This window comes from Durio zibethinus, chromosome 7 (genome assembly GCF_047325235.1).
Source record: "Durio zibethinus cultivar Kanyao isolate XHJ-2024 chromosome 7, ASM4732523v1, whole genome shotgun sequence".
Lineage (NCBI taxonomy): Eukaryota > Viridiplantae > Streptophyta > Magnoliopsida > Malvales > Malvaceae > Durio > Durio zibethinus.
In genome coordinates, this window is record NC_143168.1 from 21967333 (window position 1) to 21985021 (window position 17689).

Here is a 17689-nt window from a genome sequence, read left to right on the forward strand (position 1 = left end):
AGGATTTGTCTTACATTAAAATTTATTTAGAGTTTGGATTGGTTCGAGTTTGGTTAATTTTTTAAAAGATTTGTCCGAGGTTTGACTTGGTTGGTCGAGTCTAAAAACCTAAATTTTTTAAAATATAATTAAAGTTTTAATATTTTTAAACATATTATAAAATTAAAATTAAATAAAAATAATTTTGTTAATATAATAAAATTTTAAATCAAATTCAAGGTCCAAAACTCATGTCTCAACCATGGATGTATCTACTTACACCATATTCAAAAAGTTTTCACATATACAGAAAAAATATTGTTGACAAACTTAAAAAAAAAAAAAAAACTTCGTGCAGATGTAATTATAAGTTTGATAAAAAAAGGATGATTCAAAGTATTAAACAAGGAAACTTGAAAGGAAAAGGAAAATAATTTGGTGAAACGCACACAGACGAGATGAGACTTAAAGTTGGGAGGAAATCAAAGCGGAAACGCTCAACACATGTGCCCTAAAAGCAGAACCGGATGTTGGTTGGTGTCCCCTAAAATTTAAAATTACCTCAAAAATTCACTTTTTTTTGAAATTTTTACTCAAAAATGAAAAAAAAAATCAACAATGATAATAATAATAATAATAATAATAATAATAATAATAATAGTAGTAGGTTGCATTGTAGTGATGGCAGGGGGGGGGGGGGGGTTTGGCAGGTTGCCACTTCTGTGAGCTTTACAAGGTTTTCTAGGCTTTTGGACTTTATCTAGAAATGGAAAACTGCCTACTTACTTAAACAGTAAAAGGAATCTTCACTGTGCCTGCTCACACTCCCTTTTTCTTTCTTTATATTTTGCTTGCTGTGGTTTTTCTAAGTACTGCAACTATTACTTCAGTTTCTCTGCTGGTAGCTGCAGCAGCTAATCATGTCTGATTTCATCCAGCTGTTTTCATATCTATATATATATTTTTTTAACTCTTTGTCTGCCATTTGGAATATTGTTATTATTTACTCTAAGAACAAAAACAAAAGGAATACATATACTTTAACTAAGGGAAATGTAGAAAGAATAGAGAGAATAAATTAAATTGACATTTTCCTTTGAGATTAAATCCTTTTTTTTTTCTAATAGTGAGTGTAAGTGAGGATGAAAAAGCAAAAGACAAAAAAAAGTATTACTTAATTATGGAATTAAGCAGGAAAATATATATACTGCATCTTGACTTGTGTGAGATCTTGTTTCAAGAATAAAGATGAAATTTCGAAAATTTCAAATTTTAAAATCAAATTTCATCATCTATGAATTTGATCTAATCATTTACGTTTAATTTATCCAGCCATTGAATATTAAATTGTTGATTGTAATTTTTAATTTTAACGTAACATCATCGAAATTAAAAAAAAAAACAAAAAAGCACAACGACTTTCTATATCCAAACTCCAACCATCTTATCACCTGAGGAGTATTAGGAGGAAGATAGGACCACTAAATTCAACAATTTTATATCTTCAAACTTATTGTTTGTTTTTCTTTGTCAAACGTTAATTGAATTGGACCACTAACTCTAACATAAGTCAATTATAAGCTCTTCACTACTACCTAAAACTTTGCTTCTTGACCGAGCACTACAAACAGACCAAACTTGTTACATCTAACACATACATCTAACACATAAATTAAACATCTATAACCAATTTTGACCAACAAAAAATGAAAAATTGAGACAAAGAATATAGCTTTTCTAGACCTTTAATGTTGTTATACTTAAGTCAATATTCCTACCTGTATTTTTTTTTTATTTAGCCACAAGGGGTTTTACTAGTTTTATCTGGTATATCTTCTTTTCAAATCAATTCAACCAGATTCATTTACGTTTAACTTAATAAATTCATGAGAAATTACCTTCCAACAACCTTCCATTGGATTCAAATATAGACAAAAAAAAATACTCTCTTTATTACTTGAGTCAATCATTTATTGGTTTCTCTAACTATATTGACAATGCAATTTAGACATATATAAGCAAAAAGGATGAAGAAGATACTTTCCCAATGAACTAATTCAAGTTCCACTTGTTTAAAAAAAATAGTGTTATTCTAATGCCCTCGCACATCGGAAATTTGCAAGGTTAAATATATACTTCAAACCATACTTTTGAAAACTTTTTTAAACAAAATCGAGAGGTTTATTAAGTTAAAATAGATAATTTCTCAAAAGATTAGATGCTCATTTCTATAATTGGGTGTCAAAACAATCATTAACTACATTTAATTTATGAGATATTATTCGATTTAATTTAAATATCTTATGATTTTATCTTATAAAAAATATTTTACAAATATGAATTCAATTCTTTATATATATATATATATTATAACAAATCTTTATAATTTCTCAATAAGAAATTAATATAGAATTGAAAACGTTATAATTAAAAATTTAGAAAGATATTGAAAGGTTACAAAATGTTTTATACATCATTGCTTGAAAAAAAAATAAAGTGTTTTATTTTCATCTGCCTCAATCACCGTGGAAATATTTAAATTTTCTTTGAATCCCTATATATAAAAACCAAAATATTCACATTATGACTATCGAATTATATAACTTTATGTTAACAAAAGAGTTCATTGGTGACAACTATTGAGCAACTTTTTCCGATCTTTTATTTTCCTGAATCCTTTGTCCTGTGGGGGCGCTTCGGCATCTCCAAGATACATGAGGAAGCTATAAATGTTAGACCAATTATTACTGTCTATCTTGTTTAAAATAGCATCAATTAACAAAATAATGAAGTTGATATCACTTCGATTCTTTTTTTTTTCTTTTTATTAATTCTATACCTAGGAGCTTTGGTCTATAGATTCAACCTAAGACTTTCTTTTTTACAGGGAGAGATGTTCCATTCAACTTGAACAGTTGCAAAATGCATTGATGACTGTGAAAAGAGTGTACAAACAACATGGGTTGTCACTTTTTTTGTCCCTCCAAGCTGCATTGTCTAGTATAAATTTTTTGTACTGATAAAGTAATTTCCAGTACATGACCTTTTTTATTCAGAAAAAAAAGAATGTTTTTTTAGTCCTTAGCAAAACCCTCACCCTAGGCATAGAATGTTTTTACTTTTTTTTTTTGTCATAATTGTTTCTTAAGAAAAAAAAAGAAACATTAATAATGTTAGATGTCTAAATACATGACTTTTTTATTCTTTTGTTAACATCAAGCATTTAATATATACCAATAGTTGTTCTAGAGTTTGATGTGCTTACTCTAAACATGATTGCAAATTGTTTGTTATTCTATGTGTTTATTAAAATCATGAATAACTTAGATAAGAAAATATTCTTTACTTTTTCATTTTACAATTAAGATTTCATTTGAATTGTAAGCATAAAAAGCACACATAGGAATATATAGTTTAATGTAGGAAAAAAGGTAGAAAAAACCTCATGAATTAAAATTAAATAACCATCCAACTCTCTATTTTTTTAATTAATTAAATCCTCAAACATTTATTTTTACTAATTGAGCTCTTATTGGAGAAAAAATAGTTAACTATTGTAAACACCTAATTTTGTTAATTGTAATACTTTAAAATTTGAGACCCGTGTCCTTTTTAACATTTTTTTAGGGTTTATGAAAGTTCTTTAATTTTTGAATAAGATGATTCCTAGGTTGGCATAAGAAAACTAGCAAAAATTAAAGAAAAAGTTAAAGGTCAACCTAAAAGTCAATTTAGTTAAACCTGTTCGAATTTGGTTGCATTTGGTCAAAATCGAGTCATATCTGGATTATTTTGGGATAATTGAACCAAGTCATTGGATCCCTAAAGATTTTAAAGTAAATCTTGAGTTTTGAGCAAAAATAAATGTTTTAACCAAAATACCCTTGATGTAGGTTTGGGTCATTGTTTTGTCAAAATAGGTCAAAACCACTTATCTAGTCAAGTTTTCCAAAGCTTGATGTTTAGAAAAAAAAATCCTTGGAAAAAATAATTGTGAGTTGAAATGACCAAAATACCCCTGGTCAAACTTAGTATAACTTGGGTCAATCCTCGGAATTTACGATTAACTAAGATTATTAAGATTTAGGATTAATACAATTATGATTTAGATTTTAAAAGATAATCTGTTTGGATCTCAAAAGGAGTGAAACTACAAAAATGTCATTTTAGAATATTTTTGTAATTTGACCTTTTTGAGGTTGCTTTTTCATGAAAATTTTTAGATCATAATTAAATATTATTTTATGAATTATAATGCAATAAAATTATGAAAATCACTTAGTGGAGCATAAGGTTTAAAGAAATTCATGAAAAAAAAGCCTAAATCATAAACAAGGGTAAATTTGTCTTTTCTTATAGAAATAGTTGCACTAAATGCCAAAATGTTTGTTGTATCTTTTCATAGCCATTGATTCAAAAGAGCTAAGATCCAAAGGCCTAGATTGCATTGCTTGGCCACAAAACTTGTGAGAAAAGGTAAATATTACAATAACCCTTACATGGATTTTGATCCAATAGTTATGAGAAAGGCATTGGCTCTTTAAATAGATAAATATAGGGCTATAGAGAGTCTCTCTTTTCTTGCCACAAAAGATTTAGTACCAAAAAATCTCTTTTAAAAGAAAAAACTAGAAAAGAAAAAATCAACCTTTAGGAATTCTCTTTCTCTTCTCATGCATTTCTTTTATTTTCATCTAGTCTTTTGTTAGATTTCTTTATTATTATATCTTTGATTTATGCTTTTCATCCCACCCTTTTTATAGTAATGTTTTGAGAAGTGAAAGATCATAAATCAACAATAAGCCATATGATAGAGGGTTTTGGCTGTGAGATGTCCCATGGTAGCCCAACCCTCTTTTCCTTATTTTTTAATGTTTTTCATGCTTCATTTACGATATATGCTTATCTTAATGATTTGGAACTTGTGTTGGTTGTTGTTACTATAGTTTGCTCATGTGTTTATTTGGTTTTTGTGCTTATTGTTATTACTATAGCATGATCATGTGCTTCTGTGATTCTTAAAATATTAGTAACTTACTTATGTTTTCTTAGTTTATTAAGTGTTTGATGAAAGTTGTATGTTGAATAAATGGTTGCTTGATGAATTATGGATGTCTAAAGGAAAAGTGTTTGTAAAAATGGCCATTAATAGGTTCGATCAAGCCTTCTCCAAATTATGGCCAAACCTACCCTTATTTGTTTAGGCTATATTTTGTTTGTTTAAATTTGGATCTCATAGAGTTTTAAGGTTCATATTAAGGTTAAATGAATTTACAGAGTTAAAAAGTTGTGATTTATGTTTCTTTTATGTTGTGTTGATGAATAAAATGCAAAGTTCTTTTAGTTCTTCGAGTGTTTGTTAAAATGGCTACATGTTTTTTTATTTAAATGTTCACAATTTTGTTTAAGTCATAGTCTCATGTATTCATGCATTATCCCAAATCCTAGCCTAAAGACCTAACCCTAGTTAAAACCCAAAACTGAAGCCCTAAATGAAATTCTAGCCTAAACCTTAGCCTAAAAACTAAAATCATAAATGAAACCCTAGCCCAAACCCTAAATTAAACCCTAACCATAGTCTAAAAACCTAAACCAAAATCTTAAAACTCTAACCCAAAGTCAAACCTAACATAAAGTCAAACCCTAAACCCTAAAGTCAAATCTTAAACCCAAAGTAAAACCCTAAACACAAAGTCAAACTCTTAACCCTTAAACTAAACCCTAAACCTTAAATCTTAAACTACATCATAAACTTAAATGCTGAATCTAACCTTAAATGCCAAAGTCAAATTATAAACTCCAAAGTCAAACCCTAAACCAAAACCTTAAACCTATCCTCAACACCAAACCCTAGTCTAACCCTAAACTAAACTCTAAACCCTAAACCAAGCCTTAAACCATATACCCTAAACCAAATCCTAAACCTAAACCATAACCTTAAACTCTAAAGCAAACTTTTAAACCCTAAATTTAACCTTAAATCCTAAAGTCCAACCTTAAACCTAAAACCGAAATCACATTCCATGCATTTGCATTTTACTTGTTTAATAATTACACATACACATGTCATATTTTTCATTGTCATTAGCATTTTATATATCATACATAGATTTATGTTTTATGTTTCATGCATTTTATGATTTATGTCATTTATTTTGTTGCATTCATGGTTTCAAAAAATGAGAGAAATGTTTTAAAAATAATAGGTAATATTGTTAGGAAAGATTATTTTTTAGACTTGGCTTAAATATAGGGGGATTCTCAATAATTATCTTTGTAAAAAATATTATCTTCATTTTTATGGAAACCCCAAAATAAGGGGATGCTTTTAATATTCGACATTAATATAGTGGCATTAATAAGATGTTTCAATACCAAAGGTTTCCATCTTAATCCAAAAATAAAATGACTTGCATTTAAAAAAAATATTATGAGATTTTGTGAAAATAAATGAAATTCAAGAAATTATCTTTAAATATTATAGCTAATTCAAAATTCAAGGATAACATACAATTAATTGGTAATGGGTGTTGTGGAATACTAATATTTCTTCACATGTAACCGAACTCCCAATCTAATTTCAAAGACCAAATTTTTTTTTTGATAATCCTTAAATTAGTTTTTGATTTTATTAAAAAGATAAACTTTTTAGGTGGTCAATCACACTTATTAAAAAAGTTTGGTGATAACTCTTTATTTTTTATCTTTAAATTTTTTGCTCGACAATCAGGTTCTCGATCCCGCAAATTACAACAATTGTTTTTGTCTTATTGATGATTTAATTTGATGAAAATAGATGTTTAAATATTCAGTTAGATAAAAATAAATGTTTAACTATTCAACTGATTCAAAATAGAATATTTATGATTTTTTTTTGCTCAGTCAAAATTAAATTTTATTTAAAACCCAAAAAGGGATAAATCTAAGGACAAAGCTAGCATTAACAAAAAGCTAGAGAATAGTTCTATTAAAAGTATATAAAACTTCTAAAGATCATGACTAACAAGAAGATTTTATGACTTAATTGATTGCAATAAAATATTAAGATGATTATTAAATTTTTGTTTGAAATATTTTTTTATCCTTTTGCCTTTAATGTATGAAATAAACCATTTTAACAAGCCAGTGTGTCAAATTAAACGATCAATTCAAGGTAAAATCATTTGTGGAAAAAAAAAAAAGGTTTTTGAAATCTCTAGATTAAAAAAAAAAAAAAACCCAAGAATCTTCAATCTTCCAACAGGACAACCAAATCCTATTCTTCAACATTTCTATTCTTCCTGCAGCTAAGCAAGATTATTATATATCTTCTTCAATTGTAGTGGCCGATTCAATTTACCTTGTTGCTTAGGGTAAATCTTCAAACAAATAAATCTAATATCCTAAGCATGAGAACTGTGAAAGAAGAAAAAAAGTGTAGTGAAAGGGTTGACTCAATTATTAAGTGTGCATGTACGGGATTTTGAGTTCAAATCTTACTTATTATTTCGTTTTAGTATTAATCTTGAATGCATTACTATTGCAAGATAGGACATACTTTATCTTAACTCGAGGGACTTCGTAATTTATTTACCACATAATGAGTTTCCATTGCAATGCCCGCACTTTGATTTCAGCTTTAGTTCAATCAAGTTGGATGTAATTTTTGTCAAGATCTTAGAGCTGATACTATTATATGATATACGTTCACGCAAAGAACTGTTCAATAAATCAGGCAATGTAGAAAAACCAGGTTCGTTGTTCATTTGATATCATTCTTTAGTATCTAGCGGTTATGGGATTAATTTTTTTTTCTATCAATGAGATGGATTGTTTTTTGCTCTTTTGTTCTCAAATAGGTATTTTATATTGCTTCTATCGACATGCAACGAAACTCTGTTCGCTAGCTATTGCCAGCTTTGTGACCTTTTGGTTACTTTAATAAACGTGGTTTAGAAAAAAAAAAAAAAGAAAAAAAAAACAGGTTCTTTTATTTCACTGTAATAAATAAAAATGTTTCATAAAGGTGGATGATTACTTTCACAAAATATTTTACAGGTTTGAAATGCCTTGGATAAAAAAGATGATTTAACGGATAAAATCACTAAATGGACCTTTCTTATTCTTATATTAATAATTGGAAGACTCTAAACAAAACAAACATCTAACATCCTTGAAATTTTTTTTTTTAAGATGTAATGAAATTAACCAATATTTCATTTGTTGGAGACAGAGAGTGAAAAGAATTTAAATTCCAATTATAATTTCTACTTTTGGAGAAGCAAACATTAAGGTAAAGACAAAATCATATGTTTGATTTAATTTTTATGGTTGATTGTAGTATTAGCATTTAAGTTAACAATATAGGTGCATGAATTTCCACATTCAGACATGTCAAAATCGAAAAGAAAGAAATTCGCAATGGGTCAGATTAGGGTTCTACCTGAATCTTTCTTAATTCTCATGCTTGGTTGTAGGATTCTTATGCCCACATGCACAAACAATCATTCCCCAGTTATGAAGCATGGAATGGTGCAATAAATTGCGGAAATGGGTCATCTCATGCCAGTACTTTTTTTTCTTTTATCCACAAATATCGCTTGAAAAGAAATCATATATGCAGTCTCCATCAGTAGTTTTCAAAACATCAATTAGCAGACAAAGGAATCCTTAGCTATATATAGTTCCTATTAAGTTTTTTTTTTTCTTGTTTCTTTTTTTTAATCATTAAAAGGAAGGTACTTACCGATCTGATTATCAGACAGTCTTCACTTTTATAGACAATGAAAAGAAAGAGAAAAAGAAGGCGTTAGATTAGATTAAGATATTTATGTATTTGAGACTACATATTATATTCAAAGCATATGTTTTTTTTTTTTTTTTTTTTTGGTTAAATTTATATACAATTTTTGTTAAAATTTTAATTTATATTGCTGTTGTATTTTTTTGTATCTTATCATCATGTTTAAAATTATTAAATTTATTTTTTAGTCCATTTTCATGATGAAATATCCCAAATCATCTTTGAAAATTTAAGTCACTCAAACAATCACATTAGTTCAAACCGTTACAATTCTGTGCCAAACAAGATAAAAATGATACACTATTGATCTTATAGAGGTATACGGGGAGTAAATATGTTAAGAAAAACCTTAAAAAACCAATGGACTTCAAACAAATATTTCTGAATTATGTTCTAGCTTGGATTATTTATTAAGAATTTTGAAAAATCGAGTTTGAATTCGGAAAAAATAGAGCTGAATTTCAAGCAACTTGCAAGAAAAGAGCAAATTTGAAGGCTCTTTGCTTTGCAACTCAATTTAAAAGGCTCTTCGTCGTCTGGGATTAAAAACTCTACAATTTTTCCTAATTTCTCCAGCATTTCCCACTAGAACTTGGATGCTGCCCATCTTCACCATAGCCTGTGCAAACCTGGTTGTAAATAGAGTCGCATTTGTTGCATAACCTGAAGCAATAGGTCCGGACAATGGATCATTAGCTAATTCTTGATCAATCTGCATTATTCCTCTCTTCAAACCAATCTGCTTGAAGAATTGATTATCAACAGTAAAAGGAGTGGCCTGGTCTAGAAATGCTGTAGGGTCAGGATTGGAATCATTGGCTGCACCACAAATCCTCCTTAGAGTCACAACCAGAGCAGGATCCATTGTAGGATCAGGGCGACCAGTTCCTTGGAAATTTGTAATCCTGTCTAAGAAGAAACTACAATGAGCAACACCAACTGTATGTGCACCTAAAAGGGTAATCATATCATCCATGGTCATATTTTTAGCACTGAAAGCTTGGAAAGCCAGTGAAACAGACAATGTTGGGCCTGGTAAATTTACTTCGTCAGGATTAGAGACTAGACCGTCTCGCCTTCCTGTAGGAACAGGATAAAAGGGTCCTCCTGATAGAAACACAGCATCTCGGGTTGCTAATGTTATAATATCAGCACAAGAAACTTTTGAAGGGCATGCTGCTTCTAGGTTTTTCTTGACTTCATCAATGAGCTCGAATCCACGTACCGTAAAGTTAGGCCCTGCATCTTTCTCTGATTGGCTTTTGCTGGTTGAATCTATGAGAATAGATGCGTCACAGCCCTGCATAAAGTAGAATGTCATAAGCGTGTGGCATAAATTTTCGAATTCATTTGGGATTCAAATCCTCTTTTTTAAGCAGATGACACTGCACCAATTACTGAGTTAAATGCTCGGTGATTAAATTCAACTTTTAAACATACTAAATTAGTTTCTTATTGACTATATTTGTGCTTGTCAAATTAGAAAAGACACTCAACTCAAATAAAATCAAAATGAACGAGGGTACTATGCTTAGTCGTATTTTTTTGATAAATTGAAACGAAAAGACACCAAAATTCATATGCTGATCAACTAAGATTTGTAAGTGTGAGACTCGTAGCCAATCTGTGAGATATTAAGGGATTGAAGTGTTACACTAATTGCATAAATGTACTGAATTATAGTTGTAGAGTACAATATTGATTTGTTTTTTGATAAGAAATTTAACGTATTTACTAGTATTTAATGATCTTATATATTTGTTCAGTATATTCATACCATATACTATATGCAGAATCAGAAGATATAGAATAGAGTTAGAGCCAAAAGGGTTAACGGCGCTCATGTGTTTGGATATATGACAATGTTAAAAAAGAAAAGAAAAGAAAAGCTTACCCTAACGAAACAATCATGAAAATGCATGCGAAGCAAGGCTGCAGTGATGGATTTATCACGATTGAAACGTCTTTGCACAGCTGCTTGAACTATGGATTCTGCTCGTGGACAACTCCTCCTGTAAAAACCAACCCTTAGGTCTGCTAAGGCAAGAGGAAGAACCAAGAAAAAAGCCAGAAATGTAACCTTCAACCTCATGATTTTTTCCTTTTTTCTTAGGTATATGATTTAATTGAAGTTTTTTGGGCTATTAAGATTACATTCGATTATATATATAACGGAGAAATAAATTGCTTGTGCTTCGCCACAAAGCTGTGCTGAAACGTGCAAAGGCGGTTATGTGTTCAACTTTGTATATAAAAATCAAAACAGAACTAGTTGAATTGACAAAAAATAATTACATATCCATTTGATCAATATCAATAAAATGACTCAAGAGAATAATTTTTTCTTCTTTTTTGATGAATACAAGAGGATAATATGTTTGCAGTACAACTAGGAAGAATCGATGTCACTTATCAATGAGAAATTAATCATTTTAATGGAGCCCATTGTTTCGAAAAAAATTATATGCCATAGAGCATAGATTAATTATGATCTAGCATCATAAAAACTAATTATCTTAATTATAATATAACAATTTCAATGTTCTTTGTAATTGTAAAATCTTGAGATGATTTCCAAGCTACTGACTATTCATTAATCAGAAGATTCAATTTCAAATTACCTTTAATTTAAGACGATAATAGTTGAATTAATACTATGTGGTTTGTTTATAATAAAATATTAGACTGTTAATCTTAATAACCAAAATTTAATACTTGACAATCTCAATTATTAAAAAAAAAAATACATAATACATCATTTTTTCCGGATATTCATGAATGCAATTATGTGACATAGATAAGCATCAGTATCAAAATTGACAGTATGCAACAACTGTCAGAAGGTTTTGAACTGAAATTCAAGCACTCCATGTTTTCATACAATGTATGTTTCCAACATCACAAGTTGTCAATTTTAGTAATGAAAAGTAACAAATTAGAATAAGCCACGACTCTCTTCTTTTACATTTTGCCTATTCAAATTAAGACTTTTTCTTGTTATCAAAGGGAAGCTATTGACTCACGGGATAGAGGAGATCAGATCTGCCAACAATCAGAGGGAATTGAGGTTGGAAAAAACATTATTTTTAATTGTTTCATCCATAATTGACAAAGTCAAATTATGTTCATATCCACCAACATGTGAAATGTTCATCCTTATGATTAATTAGAAGTCAATGGACAGAAATTTAATCCACTAGAGAATGTGAACGGAATCTGATCATATATAAAACAGGCTTAATTTCAATATTTATTTCTCCATCCTATCCTACTATTATTAATGTTCATAATTTGCAGGAATGAACAGGCTTGCACGTTTGAAGTCTTCATCAATGTATTGACCATCACAAATAAATATTCTTGCCTAATTAATTTTTTTTTTTTTTGAACAAAGAAATTTATTAAAACAAAATTAAAAAGTATTAAGATTCGAGGTGGGAAAGTAAAGGGAAATTAAGAAATTGATATGTGCTCTGTTAACAGTGAAATAAAATAAGATAAACTTAGTATGTTGGATCACAAAGGATGCCTATTGTATATCTGATAGTTTTATAAAATTCATTTCACCAACAATTATAATCCCTTCTAAATCTAATTAAGTTCAATGTCAATTCACATGAATCCCGCATTAGCGATGATTGAAAGTTACGTATTAAAGAAAATAATTATTAAAGTATATAAATATGAAAGAGACAGAAATGGATGGTTGAAACTGATCAGTATCGTTCTAATCCAAAATCAACAACTTGTTGACACAAAGAAGATTCCACAGTGCCTGAGTTCGAATGAAAACTGTGAGAATGTAATTTTTCATGAATTTCTTAAATTTAGTATAAATAAACTTGCTTGAACCAGCTTAAAAAATTGTACGTGTCATAACCTAATAACCTTACCGCTAAAAAAAAAAAACCTTCACAGGAAACTGAAACTGCATAAAATGGCAAGCTGCTAAGTTTCACTAATGAGGGTGAAGAATCACAGTTGTTAAATTAAAATAGCATCTAACAAACAGATGACGGAAGATTACTTAACAGAATTCATATGAACTAAAACGAGGGCGGTTCAATCCATATTCTTTCACTGAAGTCGTGCACAACTCCAGGATAAAAATCCTCATAAGGATTTTTTTGTTTGTGCACAAATAATAAAAATAAGAATGGCGCCAATCGCCATGGTAGTAGATCCTGTCTGCCAAAGCCGATGTTTTCCCCTCAGCTGTTCTGTAAACGAGGTACAACCAAGGAACAGTGCTTGGTTTCCTAATTTGTGTATCTCTATCCAATCCATGTCAGACCCATCAAACCTGAAAAACATGGAAGTTTAGAGATTGGCAAACCAGCAAAAGCTCCCCGTCGGATACAGCCAATTGTGAACTGGACCAAAACTGGATTTCGATAATTGGCTCCGTATATGTAAACACACCCCAATTACAACTTGCATCACAAAATGCCTCAAGTATCCCACCACTAAGGACACAATAAAACTTTCCATTACTATAAACTACATTCTCAACAGCCTTCTCAAAATCATCCACAGTAATGGTGCTGATGCACCATTCTATGCTAATCCTAATTTTGTCACAGCTTTTCGAACTTTGTATTGCGAAGCAGATGCAATCTGGAGAATTCATGACCCATTACCAGCTTGACTCCATAAAAGCAATTTAAAGGTTTGGGTTTTTATCCAAATAAGAAGTTGGTCTTTAACATTTTTAACATGGGTCACCTAGATTCTAAAATCTTAGTTCCTCAATGACCCAAATCTAAAAAAAAAACAAAAGGTAATAATAGCATAATTATGAAACATGCTAAAAAAAACGTAACTGTTTTATTTTTTTAATAGAATTTTTTTCCTGAATACTAATAGCAAATTCCACAAGTTCCAAAAATTGTGCCCCTTAGGGCTTAGGGTAAGTAAATTAATCAACTTAAATTTTTTTTTAATCATTAATTTAATTGTTAATTTTTTCATATCTTTTGTTTTAATTAGACCAAGTATCCAAGTGTGTTAATGACAATTTTTTAACATTATAAAAACTTTTCCAAAAAAATTAAAACTAAAACAAAATTTGGCAAATATATGAATGTACGATGATCAAAATTAAACTATGTAAAGGCTGGAAATTAAGATCCCAAGAAAAAGGGAGGATGGCGATCAACTCTTGATCTCAATATTCTTTTTCAGAGTGTATAAAGTTAAGGAGATTCAAAAAAAAAAAAATCGAACCTTCAATTTTAATTTTTTTTATATTCAAGATTGTTAGGATAAAATTTTATTTTTTAAAATTAAGAATTCAATAATTTAATAAATAAATCGTATTATAGTTAACTTATTTTTTAAGTAACAACTTAAAGCCTTGATTAAATTGAATTAACATTTTCTAAAGACTAATTAAAGCAAGAATGTCAACTCATTTTTTGTTCCTCTTATAAGTTGGTGATAAGAATGATTATGGTTTATCGCCAATTTTGTTTTGAAGCAAATGAGTCATAAAACATATATGTCTCATGGAATCTTTATTATTGAAGAATAGGTCTTTAGCGATTTTTTTTTCATATTTAGCAACGTTTATAGTTAATTAATTTACGATATTTGTAAAAAATATCATTAAAAGTATCGATTATATCTCATCGGAGAATATAGTGACATTTTAGAGGAAAACATTGCTTACTTAGCAGTGTTTTCAAAAAAAAAAAAAAAGTGCCACTAAATTTAGCATACCGCTAAATTTAGTGACATTTTTATGTAAAAATGCTACGAAATTTAGTAGTACTTTTAGGTAGAAACACTAATAATTTTGGTTATTTAGCAACATATTTCACAACAAATGCTGCTAAATTAGAAAATTTATATTGTTTTATTTCTTTTAATATTTACTGTTATAAAAATTATTGAAAGAAATAAAAATGAATTCAAATTCATAAACTGAATATTATAAATATTTAAATATCTAAATACATAATTTATTTCAATATACATGTAACACAAAGTTTAATACAATAATAATCAAATTGTTTTAGTACATTAACTAGAAATTTATGGTGCGTTTGTTTCATTGATAACAACTTATAAAAAATGTTTTACGCGTTTTTGGGTGTTTGTTTCACTGAAAATACATGAGTCAACGAAAATTGTTTTTCGGGTCAATGAAAAATTAACCCATTTCTAAGGAAATTGTCTTCCCCTTTTGAAAAGGGAACGACATTTTACAAAGCTCGATAGAAAATAGAACACCTACCCAAACCCATCAACACATCAAAAACCCTAGGCGTCTATGTACTTTATTTCATCAGTACTATCATTTTTCTCACCTGTGACACCATCATTTATCTCATAGAAGCGACCAGATCAGTTGGTGTCTTCACCTCTTTAAATCTTCCATCCATTCATAAAAGATTCCCAAACCCAAAAAAAAAAAAAAAAAACCATGTATCCTGAAATCAAGCGAAGTTTGCAACAATTTCTTTCAGAACTTAGTTGTTTCATCTTCAACCAACAAGGCATGATCCTTTGTTCTTTTCTTCTTAACTGGGTTGCTGCCGAAATTAAGAAAAATGGTTAGGTTTTTTCTTAAGCCATGTATGAAATTGCATAAGCAAAAAGAATGAAAAAAAAAATCATTGTATTGTGATTATTCTTCTTGATTAGGTTGCTATTGAAATTAGGCAAAATGGTTTTAGGTTCTTGCTATAGTTTGACAATGGCAAAGCATGTAAACTATATATAATTAAGAGCAAAACAAATTATATGTATAATTTGTTTGGTATTGTCATTAGGAAAAAGAGCCTCTTAATAATATATTTATTTATTTTTAAAAGAATTCATGTGTTAACTTCTTTATTTTACAGTTAAAAGATTTATGAAATATATATATATGTATATATTATAATGGAGGTGAAGGAATTTTCAACTAGAACTAGTTCATAAAGAAGTAGGATGGAAAAAAGCAACGTGGAGGTTCATTTTTATGTGAAATAAACCTGCATCAATCACTATACATAAACACTTCATCAGTTCTTGCCTAGATATTATTGATCAACATGTACCTAGGATTCTTGTATGTGAAATAAACATGTACCTAGTTTCATTTATTTGTGAAATAAACCTGCATCAATCACCATATATATTCTTGTACCTAGGATGCACTAGTCATTTGTTTTAGATATCATTGCTTCATATATCATTGTTCAATGTGTGACCCATGTCAGAATTTGGTTTTATCTTTCTTTTTTTTTGTTATGGACATAGCATTTTTTATTTGAAGAACTAGCATGACATGTTTGTGCATTTGGTATATTTTATTAAATCTCTTGTTTACTTTCAACTTGAATACTTATCATACATTACTTGGCAAATAATATATTTTAAAGATGAATACTTTTTTCTGTAGATGGATAATAATTTCATCCTTGCATTAGTTATGGGTGTAGCTGTTTCAGTACTAGCTTTTAGGATTATTGTTGTTGAAAGATTTAAATGTAGGAACCAAATAGCCCATGAACCTCATATCAATCGAGATTATGAAAAAGTGTGTTTATTAATAGTATTTTATATAGAATAGACCAAAAATGTATTGATCAAATAATGGTGTAGCCAATTGCATTTTTTAATTTGTGTGACATTTTCATTAAGAACAATTTATTAAAATCAACTAGATCGATGAATGTTAAGGAGCAAGTAATAATATTTTTGCATTTAATTGCCCACAATGTAAGATTGCGAGTGGTTGGATCAAGATATTATAAATCAATTGAGACAATTCATCATTACTTTAGGATTGTATTGAGAGCTATTTTAAAATTATATAAGCTTTTATTCGATTACCTGATGATTCAACTCCTCCTGAAATAATAAACAACCCAAGTTTTTACTCGTACTTTAAAGATTGTAGGGGAGCATTAGATGGAACTCATGTTCGTGCATATGTGCCAATTGAGATTCAAGAAAGATTTCACAATCGTAAAGGGGGAAAAACACAAAATGTGTTGGCTACCATCATTTTTTATTTAAAATTTTTCTATGTACTTGCTTATTGGGAAGGCAATGCACATGATTCTCGTATTTTAAACGATGCACTTGCACACCCAAAAGGATTTAAACTTCCAAAAAGTAATGGTTAGAACTAATAAATAAAAGTACTTTATTTGTACTTAGAATGTATTCAACAATAATTAAAATTTATAAACTTGTAGGCAAATATTAACTTGTTGATGCTAGATAAGGCATCCAAACTGGAATTATATCTCAATATCATGGTGTTTGATATCATTTGAAAGAGTTTAGTGATCATCATTTAGAAAATGCAAAGGAACCATTTAATCTTCGTCATTCATCCTTGCAAACTACCATTGAACAAGTCTTTGAGATTTTGAAGAAATGTTATCATGTGTTAGATGTTGAACCATTTTTGGATTTTCAAATACAAATGAATATAATGTTAGCATGTTGTGTCATTCATAATTTAATAATGGGAATTGATCCTAATGACTTAATTAATCAAGGATCACTTGATGAAAATGGGTCTTCAATAATATGACCAAATTTTATAGAGCGAGAAAAGAGAGTATAAGCTAGATGATTGACTACCAAGAGAGAGGAAATTGCACAAGTTATGTGGAATGATTATAAAGCTAAAACAAATTAATTTGGTTTAGATTTAGGCATCAAAATGTCAATGTTAAATGTTGTTGTGTTTCAAGAATTTCCTATATTTTCTATTCGGATGGGATTGAAGTTGTTTAATATTAATATTGTTGAAATTATAATTTCTTTCCTATACTTTGTTTAGCATAAATGTTTCTTGTATACACTTGGATGCTTATTATTTCTTTTAGTTTTTGTTTATATTTGTTTTTTTAATGTAATTACAATTGTAGAAATGGGTAAATCAAAGAAAGAAAATGGCTCATCAAAGTAATTTAGGTGGAC

At 29.0% G+C, this 17689-nt stretch overlaps 1 protein-coding gene and 1 pseudogene across 1 annotated transcript; one reads left to right on the forward strand and one right to left on the reverse strand.

The window, feature by feature from the left end:
- Window positions 1–9068: 9068 nt before the first annotated feature.
- LOC111276997 (peroxidase 57-like) lies at window positions 9069–10948 on the reverse strand. Its single transcript, XM_022863070.2, has 2 exons — window positions 10656–10948; window positions 9069–10061 (listed from the first exon to the last, which is right to left on the reverse strand). The coding sequence occupies exons 1-2, from the start codon at window positions 10851–10853 to the stop codon at window positions 9279–9281; spliced, it is 981 nt and encodes a 326-aa protein (XP_022718805.2). The 5' UTR covers window positions 10854–10948; the 3' UTR covers window positions 9069–9278.
- A 5203-nt stretch (window positions 10949–16151) lies between these two features.
- On the forward strand, window positions 16152–17405 carry LOC149518143 (protein ANTAGONIST OF LIKE HETEROCHROMATIN PROTEIN 1-like; annotated as a pseudogene).
- Window positions 17406–17689: the final 284 nt, after the last annotated feature.

Bases quoted from the DNA above. Each gene is read 5' to 3' on its own strand.
- LOC111276997 (XM_022863070.2), bottom strand. From the start codon at position 10,853: ATGAGGTTGAAGGTTACATTTCTGGCTTTTTTCTTGGTTCTTCCTCTT. The intron at 10,062-10,655 runs GTAAGCTTTTCT...TACTTTATGCAG, and splicing joins TTCATGATTGTTTCGTTAGG to GGCTGTGACGCATCTATTCT.